This window comes from Vigna unguiculata, chromosome 1, assembly GCF_037176805.1.
Source record: "Vigna unguiculata cultivar grain cowpea cultivar isolate G323 ecotype 2 chromosome 1, ASM3717680v1, whole genome shotgun sequence".
NCBI classification, from domain to species: Eukaryota; Viridiplantae; Streptophyta; class Magnoliopsida; order Fabales; family Fabaceae; genus Vigna; species Vigna unguiculata.
Genome location: NC_140792.1, coordinates 42,806,702 through 42,822,409, shown reverse-complemented (window position 1 = coordinate 42,822,409; position 15,708 = coordinate 42,806,702). Strand labels below are relative to the sequence as shown.

Below are 15,708 nucleotides of genomic sequence, written 5' to 3'. Positions count from 1 at the left end.
CAAATGTTGAATGGATATGTAATTAATAAGGTAAATTTGAATCATTCACAAATAATCAATATTTTTAGAAACAATACTATTCATACAAATGTCAAATAGCAAAAGAGTTTTTCATAAGGTGAAAGTTCAAACTTCAATGCTATACATTTTGAGAGATTAGTCTTTTTTATTAAACCTATAAATAACTGAAGTTATTGAGAACTTTAAATAAAGTAATGTTAAAATGGATTGTAACATGATAAAGTGAATTATATCCAATGTTTGGATAGCGAGGTATATTCTAGTTTCCCTAAGAAAACGTGGAAAGAAAATGATTAGAATAGCAATATTTAGCAGACAGAAAACATTTAAAGAAATCATTTTGTATTTTTCTTGTTCGAATCATCGAAAGTTTTGCGGAGTCTGAGCAGTTATCTCGGGGAGTTCGAGAACAGGGAGGACCCCTAGAACTCTTACAATGTACATGATGATTCACGTTTGAGTGTAAGTCACGTATGGACATATTTTTAATGAGTAATTGATTCCACCATGTTAGTCGGATAATACGGATAAATTTTATTTTAAAAATAAATTAAAATTGTTATTTTTTATTGTAGTATCCGAGTGTCTTCCTCAACAATATTTGTTGACCTTATCCAATTTCATACTGAATGGCACACTTTGGTATAAAAATAAAAATAACAAAGGGTTAAAAAGAGTATATAATATATCTTTTAAGGATTAAAAAATAAAAATCTTATTCAGTATATGTATTATTACGACGAAATGTGAATAGAAAAAAAAAAGTTTACACTGGCAGTAGAACCCGAGCGCCCATGCTCTCTCTTGTGGTGAGCTTCAGGTTTGGGGATTAGATTCTCGGAAATTGGCTTCTGCATTCACTCTGGTGAGAATTCATTCTGATTTTGCATTCGTAAGAAACCATTTTCATGCTTCTTTTACATTCACTTCCATATTCTTCACCAGCTCCTTTTCGCTCTCTAATTTTTCTTTTTGCAAATAGTAGTTTCGTTTTGATAAACACTGTCGTCTTCACGATTAATTGAACAATTGTTACATTCTAGAATAAGTTGAGCGAGTTTTGGTATAGAGTTCAATTTATGGCCAAATTAAAAAAAGAAAATCCAAAGCTATGTTTAGATAGTTGAAAAGGGGTGGAATAGAAGAGAATCGAACTAGTTGACATTGCTTGCTCTTCAAAATTTGAAGAAATAAAATAAAACGGAATAGAATTGATCTCGTCTCGTTTCGTCGTATACTTTCATTTTACTTCCTTGATGTGAATAAGGGATGGAACTGACGAACTGCTCACTGATTTTGTTTTTCCGAATAATGAAATAAATAATGTTTTATGGTACCTTAAAATATCCACACCGTAGTACAAAGTTTTTTTTAGGTTGTTACAGTGTAAATAAATTTACATTTTACATTTTGTTGTAATCTCTAGCGATTTGGTTATCTTTGACTGAGTATTTTCCTTGATTCTGCTTGCATTGAAGCTGATTATTTGGCATGAAACCCTTTCTAATATGATGCGTTTTTTTTTCTTTGGCCATGTTTGTTGCAATTATGAAACCTTTTGCCGTTTAGAGACTCAATGTTAGTTTTTTGTGAATAAAATTATCATTGCTCATACACCAAATTACTTTGCTGCTGCCTGTGTTAGGAAGTCCCAGATATCTTACGTTTATTAGGACTGGTCACTTACAGTAGTATTAGTGATCTAGTGTTGTTACATAACTTTAAATTACTGGTCCACTGTAGAATGCACACCGTTGTCAGCATTGATGAACAACAGTTGTAGTTGGTGAAAGGAATATTTGAAATTTGAACCGGAGTAAATTGAGACAGGATTTATATAAATGAACATTAGATGTTTCATCAAACAGATCAAAGAAGGCAACCTTTTCTTGCCATCAAGTCTTGTCTTGTTCATTTGTGGGTGGCTTGATGCTTTCTTTTCTGTAGTTGAATCAAATTATCTTCTTATGTCTTGAGCAGAAAATGGATATGTCAAATCCTGCGGCCTTTGTCAATGCAGAACTACTGCACTTTTATGTTGGAAGGAGGGTAAGGACCCTGATGCAGGTTGTGCGATCTGATGGTGGAGTTGTCATTGGAAAATCAACAGATGAGAAACAGCTAGTAGTAAAAGGACTTCCCCCTGCTCCTCTTACAACTTTTGTAGAAGTTTTTGGTATTGTTAACAGTGATAAGTCCATTGCTGCTGAGATATGGACCAATTTTGGTGATTCCATTGGTATTGTTTTCCTTCCCATTCCTCAAATTGATTTTGAGATATGGCTGAAACATGTGGAATAGTTTTTATTACCTGCCACTTTCATTAATTTTATGGCATTCCGAAGTTTATGAAGCTGTGGGTTCTGATGTATTTTTTACCCTATTGGCAGATATGATCAGCTACAATAAGCTTTGTCAGCTTGCAAATGGAGAACTTAAATACCTGTTCCTGTGAGCTATAACAAGCTTATCTGATTATATGAAGGTCTCTCTATCATGTGGAACACTAGGAGACATAACCATTGTATTGGTCAGAATGTTTTTCATTTTTTCTTTCTGATATCTAAAGTTGACAATGAGGATTCGTCTCATGCCAAAACTACCCACTCTTCAGAACTAGCTCAATGCCAGTGGCTTCACTTGTAGCAATTTAAACATTTATTAATTCTCTTGGTAAATAGTTTTACTGAGTATAATTAAAATCTTATAATCTTTATCGGCTGAGTCATGTGAAATGGAGATTGTATTTGGTATTTAAAAAGGTAGTCAGTCTCTTCAATTTTTTGATTAGTTCATATTTGGTTTACTTTTTCTGTTGTCTGTGAATCTGTGGGAGCTTTCTTAAGCCTTTCCAGCATAGTGCTGCAGTGATAGCATTTTACATCGGATCCTGTGCACTGAAGAGTGTGAAACATATGTCTCAGACAATTCAACGTGCACCTGCATTGTCCGATATGTCTTTGCCAGATGTTAAGACATTGTCCAAGGACTAACCTTAGTTGGAAGACTGATGAAATGGGAAAGATAAACTGTTAGGAAATTTCAAAAAATAATATCCCTCTACTGTGAACAAGTTCACTAGTAACAAACTACAAAACTAGAAAATAAGAGTCAAGTACGGGCACGACAAAATCTTTCTTCTTGATAAAAAGAATAAATTTTATTACTATTTATTATAATTTTTTTAAGACTTAATTATGTTTCAAGTCCTCTTTAAAATTGAAAGTTTCAATTAAGTGCTTAATAAATTGTTGTGATTTATTGACTCTTTAGGAATTAATGTTGTTTTTAACTTTGTGATGTGATAATTATTTTGGAGGACATCCTCCTTAAATGTCGGTCACATAATATTTTGTTATAAAAAATAGTGATGAAGAGATTTTTCCCAAATAGTTAGTATAAATTATTTTAAAATTTAATTAAAATTATAAAATTAGAAATAAGAAAATAAAACAAAATACAAATATATATATATATATATATGTAATTATCAAATTAAAATACTAAAAAATATAAAATTAACAAATTATAAAAATATTTAATTTCATAATTACGAACTTATAAATTACACTAATATAAAATTATAAATTATATAATTATAAAACTATAAATTACAAGATTATTGAAATTATAAAAATAAAAAATTATCAAATTGTAATATTTTTAATTTTTGATTTTTTGTAATTTCATTATTTTATATTTCATAATTTTATAGTTATATATTTAACATTTTTATAATTTTTTTATTTCTAATTTGGATTAAATATGATTTTGGTCTCTTAATTCTTGGTGAAAATTGGAATTAGTCATTTTTAAAAATTTTGACCCAATTTAGTTTCTCAACTTTAGAATTGTGTGAATTTAGTCATATTAAATAGATTTTATTTTTATTTAACGTTACTTCGACACCCAGCTGATTCTCCACAATGGAAGAAGATTAATGAAACATTTTCAGGATGTGGTGTAGAGCTAAGAAACTTAAGACTTGAACTTGTTACAGATGGTATGAATCATTATGGGAACTTAAGCAGCAAACATAATTCATGGCCAATTTTGTAGATAATTTCAAATTTATCTCCTTTGTTGTGCATGAAGAAACAAATATATTATGTTGTCTGTAATGATATCGGGTCCTAAACAAGCTAGAAATGACATTGATGTGTACCTTAAACCGTTGATCGATGATTTGAAAGTATTATGTGAAGAATGATAGGACATAAGTAATAATATATATACCTTTCACATATTATAAATGATGTCAAACTCTAGACAATGATATTCATACATAATAAAGTTGTTTTATTTTTTTCAACGTTTCAAGAATTCATCCTCTCTATATGATGACATTATCCAAACATTGAGATAAGAGTGGACAACATAGCTATTGGAACGATGGAGTTAGGACCATTAGAATTATTATTATTTTTAAACTTTGTTGGACAACACTTTGATGATGAAACTTTTAGTTTGGTGTTAATTGTAATACTTTAGAGTTTTAATGTTATTAGATATAACTGTAAATTCATAATTGTGATGAAAATATTTATTAATTGTTTCTGGAAATTTTATAGTTTTCAGGTGTGGGAAAATTGTAAATGCAACTAAAAAAAAAAATATTTTGACGTCTGGTATTGTACTGTCAGACGTCGAACTGTGAAACCGCCAATGTCATTTGACGACTGACCGTACAATATCAGAAGTCAAAATCTGCTGCATTTTGGCTCTAGTGGGTGCGAAATTGGATGTCTGGTTCCTTATCTTCCTATGTTAAGTGACGTTGAACTTTTACTCAAACATTAATTTTGATGTTACCTAATACAACGTCAAATTTTGGACAAACATCAAAAATAAAAAAATATTGAACGAAAAGACTTTTTATGTGTCGGTGGATGCTCATACCAATTTTTAGGGGATTCATTATGTTTTACTATATTTAGTTTGAGATTAAATTTTACATGTTTAAGGTTTAAAATTTAAAATTGGAATATTTTAAAGACAAATTTTTGGGATATATTTGAGTCATCCTAATCCATCGAAAAAAGCTTCTTAATTTCGTTTGATACCTTATATTCTCTCAACAAAATAATAATTTTGAAAATCATTGCGTGTTAATGGCGAATTACTTAGTTTGAGAAGTAATATTTATTACAGTTGTTGAAATTCTTAGTCTTTAAATATATTCTAAAATGTAAGTTAATTATAATTTTATACGTGTCTAATTGTACATGGTATAAATATTGTAGCAATGTGTTTACAAATTATGTGGACTATTATACTAATATCATGATTTTTAGTTGTAATTAATTTGAAATTGAGTTCAAGTAAAAAAATAAAAATAGATTTGAAATGTTAGGATTCAAACCCACATAACTGGGTTAAACATGCTACTAATCCTATTGTTGGTGCCTCTTTTATGCAAGATGACCAGCTAGTCATCCCATTTTAAACCCAACAGAAAAATATAGAACCTTCGTTTAAACGTATTTGTAGTATAGTATATTGGAAAATTATATTTTAACTTTCATCCTTTACTTTTTTTTTTCTCCCATGTAATTTAATATGGATCATTAATTATTCTTTTAAAAAATAGTGGTACATTAATTAATGATTCATATTAAATTATGTCAAAAAAATAAAAAGTGAGAGAAAAAATGAGAGTCATAATATCATTATTCTAATATATTTTATTTATTTTTATATGGATTTATCGGTGGAAGTAGAGAAAAATATTCTTAGGTCATGGTGTTTTTATTTTGTTGGGTTACTTTGAACTGATGTTATACTAATTTGATTTGAGTCTTCCTCAAGAGTAGTTATGGAGAAATTTATTTTGAAATGATTATTACTTTATTATATCAAAATAGTTAATGTATGGTATAAATACACATTTGGTATCCAAACTTTTTCAGAAAGTTCAATGTGGTACCCGAACTTTAGGAATATTCAATTTGGTACCCCAATTTTCTAAAGAGGTTCAATTTGGTCATCTCCGTTAAGTTGGAGTTAACACCGTGTCCGTTCAGGACACTGTCAAGCCATAAAATTTTTATTTTTTTTAAATTTTTTTTCAAATATTAATTTTTTTTTCAAAAAATTTAAAAAACTGCCACGTGTCAGTTTATCATCGTGCCACGTGGCAGCTTACAAGCATGACACGTGGCAGTGTAATAGTTGTTTTCAATTTAGTACCCCAATTTAAATTTTTGGTTCAATTTAGTACCCAAATTTTTTAAAATGATCAAATTTCGTCCTTTCCTATTTGAGACCAAATTAGTAAATAAGCTTAATTATAATTTATATAAACATGTTAAAATAATTGTTTTGAATTTATACATCAAATCACTACACCTAAATATTCAAATTATTTTATTTTTTACAAGTGTAAAAAATTTCATGTATAAAAAATTACAAAGGTTAAAATGAAAAAAATAAAATAATTTAAGTATTTAGGTGGAATGATTTGATGTATATATATTATAAAAAGTTATTGTAACATGTATATATAGGTTGTAATTAAGCTTATTTACTAATTTGGTCTCAAGTGGAAGATGACGAAATTGAATGATTTTAAAAAATTTGGGTACTAAATTGAACCAAAAATTTAAATTGGGATACTAAATTGAAAACAACTATTACACTGCCACGTGTCATGCTTGTAAGCTGCCACGTGGCACGATGATAAACTGACACGTGGCAGTTTTTTAAATTTTTTGAAAAAAAAAATAATTTTTTGAAAAAAAATTAAAAAAAATAAAAATTTCATGGCTTGACACGTGTCCTGTACGGACACGGTGTTAATTCCAACTTAACGGAGATGACCAAATTGAACCTCTTTAGAAAATTGGGGTACCAAATTGAACATTCCTAAAGTTCGGGTACCACATTGAACTTTCCGAAAAAGTTTGGGTACCAAATGTGTATTTATACCTTAATGTATTTATCCATTAAATTTTTATGATTATGAATTTATTATTTTTAAACAAAATATTTATACTTGATTTTGATTTATTGGATAAAAGTCAAGACCAACATGACATGATGGCATTTAAGGTAACTTAATCATATTTGGGATAAGGAGATAAGTTTATCTATGTAAGTGTAAATGAAAAAATGACCACTTTTCTAGTGACACCTTGTAGCAGCAAAATAAACACTATCTAAGCAAAACTATATAAATATCAAACCTAAAAAAGAAGAAGGAAACAATACTTCAAAATGTAAAAATTGATAACTATGATTTAATTTGTTCCTCGCGACATTTTATGCAATAATCATAAATTTATTTAAATCCAAATTAAAAAAAAATAGTATGTACAAAAACATAGCATTTTATGATAAATAAATTCCAAGTTTTTAAGGTTGGACTGAAAAATTATTTTTTAGAAATGAAATAAACTAATGTTTTTTTAGAAACCTCTAATCAAAACTTCTTTATTATTCCTTTCTAACTCATTCTTTTAAGTGAACCTTTTATATGTGATTAAAACTTATTAAAATCTTTTATTTCATTATTACTACTTATAATTATATATATATAGAGAGAGTTATGATATGTTAACAAAGTATTTTTAACAAAGTTTTGACAAACTTTCCTATTTAGGTAAAAAACTATTATTTTATTTTAATTAAAAAATTAAAAATTAATCAACTTTAATTCTACTTTTAAAAACTTTGTTAACTTTGTCAAAATTTTGTATGTCAAAAGATAATTTCCCATATATATATATATATATATATATATATATATATATATATATATATATATATATATATATATATATATATATATATATATTATAAATTTTAATCAATCATAAACACATGTAAATAATACAACTATACATTTCTCTTTAACATGAATACAATATCAAAGTGAGTTGCAACATCATATTTGTGGTTTGTTTACTTAACTACAAATAAAATAAAAAGGGATGAAAACATTAATAACCAGATATTTTCTTAGGTTTGATTTAAGAGAAACTACAATAAAAATAAGGTTAAAATACTCTGTTGATCCTCGTTTTTGTCGTAAAATCTTAATTTGGTCCTCGTATTTTTATTAGTCTCAATTAGATTCTCATTCTTGTAAATTAATATTAATTAGGTCCTTTCTAGAACTAACACCATTAAGTAGGTGTCACGTGTCAGCTCTTCGTTTTTTTGAATTTTTTTTAAATATTTATGTGACGTGTCAGGTTTATAGTGTGCCACGTGTCAATCTAATATGGTGACATGTGTCAAATTATTGTATGAAACTCAATTTGGTCCTAATTTGTGTTAATTTGATTTGATTTCAGTCCCAATTTTTTTTCAAAAATTTTAATTTCATGTGCTCCAAATTTAGAATAAATTTAATTTTTTTATAAATGTAATGATGATACTTTTATTACAAGTGATATTTCTATTACATATTTTTAACAATATTTAATTTATTTAATTTTCTATTTTATATTAAACTTTATTTAAATTTTATTTTAAAATTATAAATATATAGATTAATAAATTTATATTCGAAATATTTGTATAATATTCAATATCAACAATATTTTAGAGTTGGCTTAAAAATAACAATTTTATAAATTCAAATGTAAAATTTTAAAATAATTTATAACAAATTAAAATAAATATATTTAAAATTTCAATATTAAATACAATTAATATTATTAAAATATTTAATAAAAATGTCAATTTTAATAAAAATAATCATAACATTATATAAAAGTAAAATTTGGTCTAAATTTAGAGTGCCTGAAATTGAAAACTTTTAAAAAAATTTTGGACTCAAATCAAATCAAATTAACAAATATGAGGACCAAATTGAGATTCATACAATAATTTGACACGTATCACCATATTAGATTGACACGTGCACATACAGACGTGACACGTGGCATAAATATATTTAAAAAAAATTCAAAAAATAAAAAAAAATTCAAAAAATTCAAAAAAACGAGGAGCTGACACGTGACACCTATTTAACGGTGTTAGTTATCTACTAACTGAAAGGATTTAATTGATACTAATTTACAAAAATAATGACCTAATTGAGACTAATAAAAATATGAGCACCAAATTGAGATTTTTGGACAAAAACAAGGACCAAAAAAGTATTTTAACCTAAAAATAATGAGAGTAGATAATTTATAATTTATATTTTATTTTTTCAATTCAAGTTTTCTTTTATTCAGAAGGCCCAGCCCAAGGAAAAATCTCTTCCTACACCACCTCGCCACAGTGAATTTCACCGCCACAACTGCATAAATATAAGGTGGATTGAATTAGGGTTATGAACAGTTCCGATTTTGATTTCGACCTGCGCTCAATTAGGTACTTTCTCTTCTCTTGCTGTAGTTTTTGATAATGCACAAATTGACTCGGTTTTACATATATAGTTAGTTTCGTACTCTTGAATGGATACAAGAATGATGTTCCATTAGTTTGTTTGACAATATTGAGATTAGCTTGGCTATTCAACTAACAAATTGTTCAGTGGGAACTACTTGGTAGAATTTTAGATAACACATTCTCATGTTCACGATGAAAACTTTAGGTTTCTTAAGGAGTAGTAACATTGCTTTTATATGTCAAAATAACTGAGATAATATGCCTCTTAGTCTCTAATTAAACTAGTTTAGAAGGGAGAGCATTGGAGTAGAATGTGATGTTCTTTGCTTTTAACTTCTCTCTCACCCTCGGTTATGTAAACTTTTTTGTTTATTGTATTTGTTGTTCAGATTCTTATTTCTTACTTTTGTTCCTTTCCCACTCTGTTCTGTGTTGTTCTCCAACAAATAGTTAAAGAATTAACTGGCCTCTATTTTCCGGCCAACTCTCTGCATCTAAGTATGGAGAAATTCTGACATTCGTTCCTCCATAGATGTTTTTTTTTTCTTTGGTTGCCCTGTTGAGCATCGCTATCCTCTTGATTTTTAGTTGAGAGTTCTCTCTTGCCTGTCTCTGTTACTTTGTTGCAATGTTACAATGATCCCTAGATTAAATCAACCATATCACTACTCCTTAGTCAACACCCCATGGAACAGTTTCAATCAAAATTCTTTCTCTGCTATTCCAATTGGCCTCTCATATTGTTTCCCCCCTTACCATATTTGCAATCTCTGTTCAATACTTCTGGCATATGTGCTTCCTTCACAGTTCCCCTGTGAGTTTGCTTTTTCTAGATGCAAAAAATGCCTGGGACAGGGCATAGAGATGTATTGGTCAAAAATCCAGAGTCACCAGAGGGGAACAGTGAGCCTGAGAAACCTACAGATTCTGATGAGCAAGTAGACTTTGATGGGGACAATGATCAAGAGGAGACAATGGAGGAAGAAGAAGTTGAGTACGAAGAGGTAGAGGAGGAGGAAGAAGTAGAAGTGGAAGAAGAAGAGGAGGAGGAGGAGGAAGAGGAAGGGGAGGAGGAAGAAGAGATTAAGCCTTCAGATGTTGAAGATGAGACAGGAGTGGAAGACACTGAAGATGAGAAAAAGAAACATGCTGAGCTTCTTGCACTTCCACCTCATGGGTCCGAGGTTTACATTGGGGGCATTCCTCCAAAAGTTTCTGAAGAAGATTTGAACGGATTTTGTCAATCTGTGGGAGAAGTTTCAGAGGTTAGATACATGAAATTCTTCTATCCTTTTTCTTTTCCTTTTTTCATGTATTTCTTCCTAAACTGATTAAATTTGTACAGGTTAGGATAATGAAGGGCAAAGAATCAGGTGAAGCAAAAGGTTATGCTTTTGTGACCTTCAAGACAAAGGAATTGGCATCTAAGGCTATTAAGGAGCTGAACAACACTGAACTTAAGGTATTTTGGTGCAGTAGTTGTTGCTATTTTTTTCTAATCTGTAGTTATTATCCTGTTCATTGATTAGGTCATCTACTTCTTTACTCCAGTTTCTTTTCCTGTTTTTTCACTTATCTTATAGTTTAAAAAAATGCTATATCCTATCTGTTTAGCTGGCCAGTGGCCACTCTAGCCTGTGGTACTGTGATCTGAATTAAGTGACATATTTTTTCTGAGTTCCCAGGGAAAAAAAATAAAGTGCTCAACATCTCAAGCTAAGCACAGGTTGTTCATTGGTAATGTTCCCAGAAATTGGACTGAAGAAAATATGGAGAAAGTTGTTTCAGAGATTGGCCCTGGAATCATTTCTGTGGAACTATTGAAGGTTTGGTTGACTTTATTTGTATTATGTCATATAGTATGATTTTAATTTGCTAACTCATCTTTAAAGTTTGTTCTTGTCACCAAAACTATAATTGTGATGTATAATGGGTAATTTCTGCCTTGAACTGGTAAACTGTATCATTGTTACAGGACCCACAGATTTCTGGCCGTAACCGGGGATTTGCTTTTATTGAGTATTACAACAATGCTTGTGCAGAATATTCAAGGCAGAAAATGTCAAACTCAAACTTTAAACTTGGCAGTAATGCTCCAACAGTTAGCTGGGCCGATCCAAGGAATTATGAATCATCTGCAAACTCTCAGGTGATTTTATATAATTAAATTTTATGAATAAATTCATTTTGAGGAAACAATTATGTAATACCTTATTTCTAGGATTAAAAGACATATAAATGAAATTTATTGAGAATTTATTTAGTGTTTTTTCATTATAAAAGTTCAGAAGATTTTTGAATAAATTTCATAATAATTTTAATTAATTAGTTTTGTTAGTTTGAAAAGATCTAATTTATAGATCTATTATAAGATCTATTTTATATATCAATTATACATTGGCTCTCGTTGGCCTTGGTTCAATCCAACATGTACGAGTTATAGCAGCTGCAAATAGACATAAAATAAAATTTGATAACCATTGGTAAATTCAAAAGGCAAGCATCAATGCAGACAAATTGAGTCTGCAATAGGACACCTCCAGTTAACACACTGAAAGAATATACCAATAGGCAGTGGGGTAATTCATGCAAAAGAAAAGCAATTAAATGGTGAGATGGCCCTTCTGGCCCGATGCATCATACTTAGTGTGATATTTTTCAAACTGTGTTTTGGTGACACTTTTATTGCTACTACTGTCTAATTGGCATTGAAGCCAAGACAAAAGTGGTTCAACTTATCCAATTTGTTTTTATATGCTCAATGCACAAAAAACTAAAAAAAAGAAGCAGTTCTTAGATATTTTGTATTCTCTATTTTCTGTCTTCTTGGTGCAGTGTTGCTTCATGCATCTGCTCTGTGTTCTGGGCTATATTATATTACTATCTGTTCATTAACAGATGTACTGTTTTTATTAAAAGGGAGATTTACAATAGGAAGAGAGTCAAACCCTAAAAAAATGTAGTTAATTAATCCTAATATAACGTATTATTCATCAATTAATTACTGAGTATTTTGGTTTAAACAAGATATTTAGAGAGAGTAAAATATTTTGGGAAGACTTGAAAGCGAAGACTTTCTCTGTCTTACTATTGAGCTGTCCCTGGGATTAAATTTCCTGTATCTTTGGTTATTGTGTTTCATGTTAATATTGTCGGTGCAACTGTTGTGAGAATGGGATTAATTTTCTTGTTGTTTTTCCTCGAAATGCTTTTTATATTTTAGTTATGCTTTATAGTGTTGTATAATGTCAGTGCTTTTTACAGGTAAAAGCATTGTATGTAAAGAATCTTCCAGGAAACATTACTCAGGATCGTCTTAAGGAGCTGTTTGAACATCATGGAAAAATCACAAAAGTGGTTGTCCCTTCTGCTAAAGCTGGCCAAGAAAAGAGCAGATATGGTTTTGTTCACTTTGCTGAAAGGTCAAGTGCCATGAAGGCATTAAAGAACACAGAGAAATATGAAATTGATGGTAGTTCTTTTATTATTTTGTGATACATTTTTTTCTAAAATTTCCTTTAAAAATAGTGGAATTGACAGTTACGAATGTGTTGTTTTCTTTGGGGATGGACAGGACAAACATTGGAGTGTTCACTAGCAAAGCCACAAGCAGATCAGAAGTCATCTGGGGCAGCAAATCAACAGAAGTCAGCCTTACTTCCCACTTATCCACCTCATCTTGGTTATGGTATGATTGGTGGTGCTATAGGTGCAGGATATGGTGCTGCTGGCTTTGCGCAAGTAAGTTTCTCTTTGGCGGGTTGGGTCTCAACTATTTAGTTTTTCAATACTTTGAAAAAATAATTGATGTTTGGTCGTTTGGCTAGGAATTTATCAATTTTGGTTACAGGAGTGGATTGCACTCTACTAATTGTATAGCTTGAAAAAAATTATCAATTTTGATTATTAATGTTTTCAACATTCCCACATAATTTCACTTTATGTAAATGATCTCCAACGGTTAGATGTCTTTTTAATTTAGTTGATGTACTCGTGATTCACAATATATATCACCAATACATAGCAATACACATACCAACTTGAGTATTGATGACATATATAATGATTGACATTAATCTTACTATTGTGTGATTAATATAATTTGAACTATTGATGCATGGAAAATTGTAACTGCTGTACTCAGTTTAACTGTATCCACCTTTTTTGCTCTACTTTTAGTTCAACAAAATGAAACACGGTCCTCCGCAATTTTAAACAATACTGCCGATACTGGTGCGTGTGTGTCTCAATATGTGTCTAACCAATGTTGATGTTCTTAAATGGCAGCCACTGATGTATGGTCCTGGACCAACCCCTCCTGGCATGACAATGATGCCGATGCTTTTACCAGATGGAAGGATTGGATATGTATTGTGAGTGTCATCATGATTTATATAGTTTTAGATATTCAATCCATCATTCAAGTTTTTCCCGCATTAATTAATTAACAATTTACTATTGGCAACATCTATATCTGAGTTTTTTTGCTTTTATCCATGGTACATATAGGCAACAACCAGGGTTTCAACAGCATGCTCCGATGCTGGAATCCCAACATAGGAAGAGGGGCGGCGGTAGCTCAAGTGGGAAACGCAGTAATGATAATAACCGCAATAGTGGCGGTGGCCGATATCATCCCTATTAAATGAGCTAGGAAATTGAGGTTTGTTCCTACTCTTTAGTGCTTTACCTCCATCAATTCTGAATTAGTTTTGTGTGAACAGATAAATTCTGGAGAAAGGATCCTGCCAAATGAAATTACAATTTGATTCATACTTATCCTTTATATCTGCATGATGGACAGTTTGTGAAACGGGATTTTACTGACATGCTATTCTGTCTCTCTCAGCAATTGCAACCGAGGCGAGGCTTAAATTGTTGTGAATGGAGTTTCAATTTTTGTACCAGTACTATATTTGTAAAGGCATTTACTTCAGGTTTCCGTATAATTTTATTTCTTTTGTCCAATTCCGAAATAGGTAACAGTGATCTGAAAGACATGATAAATGTACTAGATTCCCGAAAGTTTATGAAGTAGGTGTTTCAATGTTTGCCTTGTGGTTTATATATATGATTCTATGATTCTAACCATCGTCTTAGAAGAAATAGAATTTAAAACGAAGTTATCTGTGACTGTAAGAAATATTTTATCTCTAGAAGTATAATTTATCTGCAGTCAATTCAAGGAGTTAATAATTCCTTCAAAATATAAAAGGGGCTAATGATACCACTTTTATATACTCCATTTCAGTTGCGGATACATGGTGAAGCCAAAATTTACAGTACATAGTTAAAGTACTCAAGAAAGTTTGTGATGTATCATTCTAATCTCTTTTAGGATTTACGGATTAGGTAATTCATAATTTTTTATTTTGTAGTGATCTCAGTTTTAATTAACAATATTTTTTGTTTCTTAGATATTTTTTATTTATACACTAATTCATTTTTGGTTTAATCTTTATTCTTTTGTTTCGATAAAATGAAAATGGCTTCAATGTGAGATATGAGTTTGAACAGTGAAATTCAGATTTGTTTTTCCCTTTCAAATAAAATTTAATATTTATCATGAACTTTATCTAGAAGAGGTTTAAAATAAAATAATTAATTGAAGTTAGTCCAAATAAGATTTTGATAACTTTAAATTGAAAAATAATCTAAAATTAAATTTGTTTGATTTTAAAAATAAATGATTAAATTACTGAGACAAATTGTGGAATTCATGCTTATCAGATAAGTACATATATTTATAATTATGCCAATAGTAAATGTATATATTTTCAATCTTAATTTATATACTCTTACTTTCAACTATTATTAGGTCTTTGAAAGAGTGAATTGACAATATATTTTTTTAAGTTATTCAAATATGAATTAATTTTCTTATCTTTACTCTATAAAATTCAAATTCACAAATGAAACTTTTTAGACTTTTTTTTTTTCATTTCAACAGATCTGGATTCTATTATAAGATTCAAATTCAGTGAAAATTCTGTAGACATTTTTTTTTTTCATTTCAATAAATCTGAATTCTAATAATATGATGGTTTTATTGAAGTTTATTGAGTCGCATGCCAATGGATTTCACTAGTCAAACTATCTTGGAAGGAATGTAGCAAGTGACATTTTGATTTTTGTGTTTTTCATTTGTATCATTGTAAAAAAAAATACTTTTGTTCCTCTAAATTAAAAATTCACTATCTTTAATCACTATTATATGGTTACTAATTAAGTGTTTGCATAAACCATAATTTAAGTAATCATTCTAAATGACACATAAATAATATAAAATGTGGCATCTAAAAATACTCTTAAGATATGAAAAGTAAATAGTGTGTAATAAAA

At 29.5% G+C, this 15,708-nt stretch overlaps 2 protein-coding genes across 5 annotated transcripts; both read left to right on the top strand.

Moving 5' to 3' along the window:
* The first annotated feature begins 618 nt into the window (after positions 1-618).
* LOC114180226 (Nucleic acid-binding, OB-fold-like protein) lies at positions 619-2,737 on the top strand. Of its 2 annotated transcripts, none has more exons than XM_028066517.2 (3): positions 619-886; positions 2,002-2,260; positions 2,412-2,737. In XM_028066517.2, the coding sequence occupies exons 2-3, from the start codon at positions 2,005-2,007 to the stop codon at positions 2,474-2,476; spliced, it is 321 nt and encodes a 106-aa protein (XP_027922318.1). In that variant the 5' UTR covers positions 619-886; positions 2,002-2,004; the 3' UTR covers positions 2,477-2,737. The 2 variants fall into 2 exon arrangements, with proteins under 2 accessions (XP_027922318.1, XP_085529820.1); XM_085673694.1 differs by having other exon boundaries at positions 771-913.
* A 6,476-nt stretch (positions 2,738-9,213) lies between these two features.
* On the top strand, positions 9,214-14,417 carry LOC114193697 (RNA-binding (RRM/RBD/RNP motifs) family protein). Of its 3 annotated transcripts, none has more exons than XM_028083592.2 (10): positions 9,214-9,348; positions 10,200-10,631; positions 10,712-10,828; positions 11,052-11,192; positions 11,342-11,515; positions 12,631-12,838; positions 12,941-13,107; positions 13,654-13,739; positions 13,876-14,029; positions 14,216-14,417. In XM_028083592.2, the coding sequence occupies exons 2-9, from the start codon at positions 10,200-10,202 to the stop codon at positions 14,009-14,011; spliced, it is 1,461 nt and encodes a 486-aa protein (XP_027939393.1). In that variant the 5' UTR covers positions 9,214-9,348; the 3' UTR covers positions 14,012-14,029; positions 14,216-14,417. The 3 variants fall into 3 exon arrangements, with proteins under 3 accessions (XP_027939393.1, XP_027939401.1, XP_027939417.1); XM_028083600.2 differs by having other exon boundaries at positions 9,274-9,348; positions 9,817-10,631; XM_028083616.2 differs by lacking the exon at positions 9,214-9,348 and having other exon boundaries at positions 9,368-10,631; positions 14,171-14,417.
* Positions 14,418-15,708: the final 1,291 nt, after the last annotated feature.

Coding starts and splice junctions, on each gene's coding strand:
- LOC114180226 (XM_028066517.2), top strand. CDS start 2,005: ATGGATATGTCAAATCCTGCGGCCTTTGTCAATGCAGAACTACTGCAC. Junction 2,261..2,411: donor CAATTTTGGTGATTCCATTG/GTATTGTTTTCC, acceptor CCCTATTGGCAG/ATATGATCAGCTACAATAAG.
- LOC114193697 (XM_028083592.2), top strand. CDS start 10,200: ATGCAAAAAATGCCTGGGACAGGGCATAGAGATGTATTGGTCAAAAAT. Junction 11,193..11,341: donor TTTCTGTGGAACTATTGAAG/GTTTGGTTGACT, acceptor TCATTGTTACAG/GACCCACAGATTTCTGGCCG. Junction 12,839..12,940: donor AGAGAAATATGAAATTGATG/GTAGTTCTTTTA, acceptor GGGGATGGACAG/GACAAACATTGGAGTGTTCA.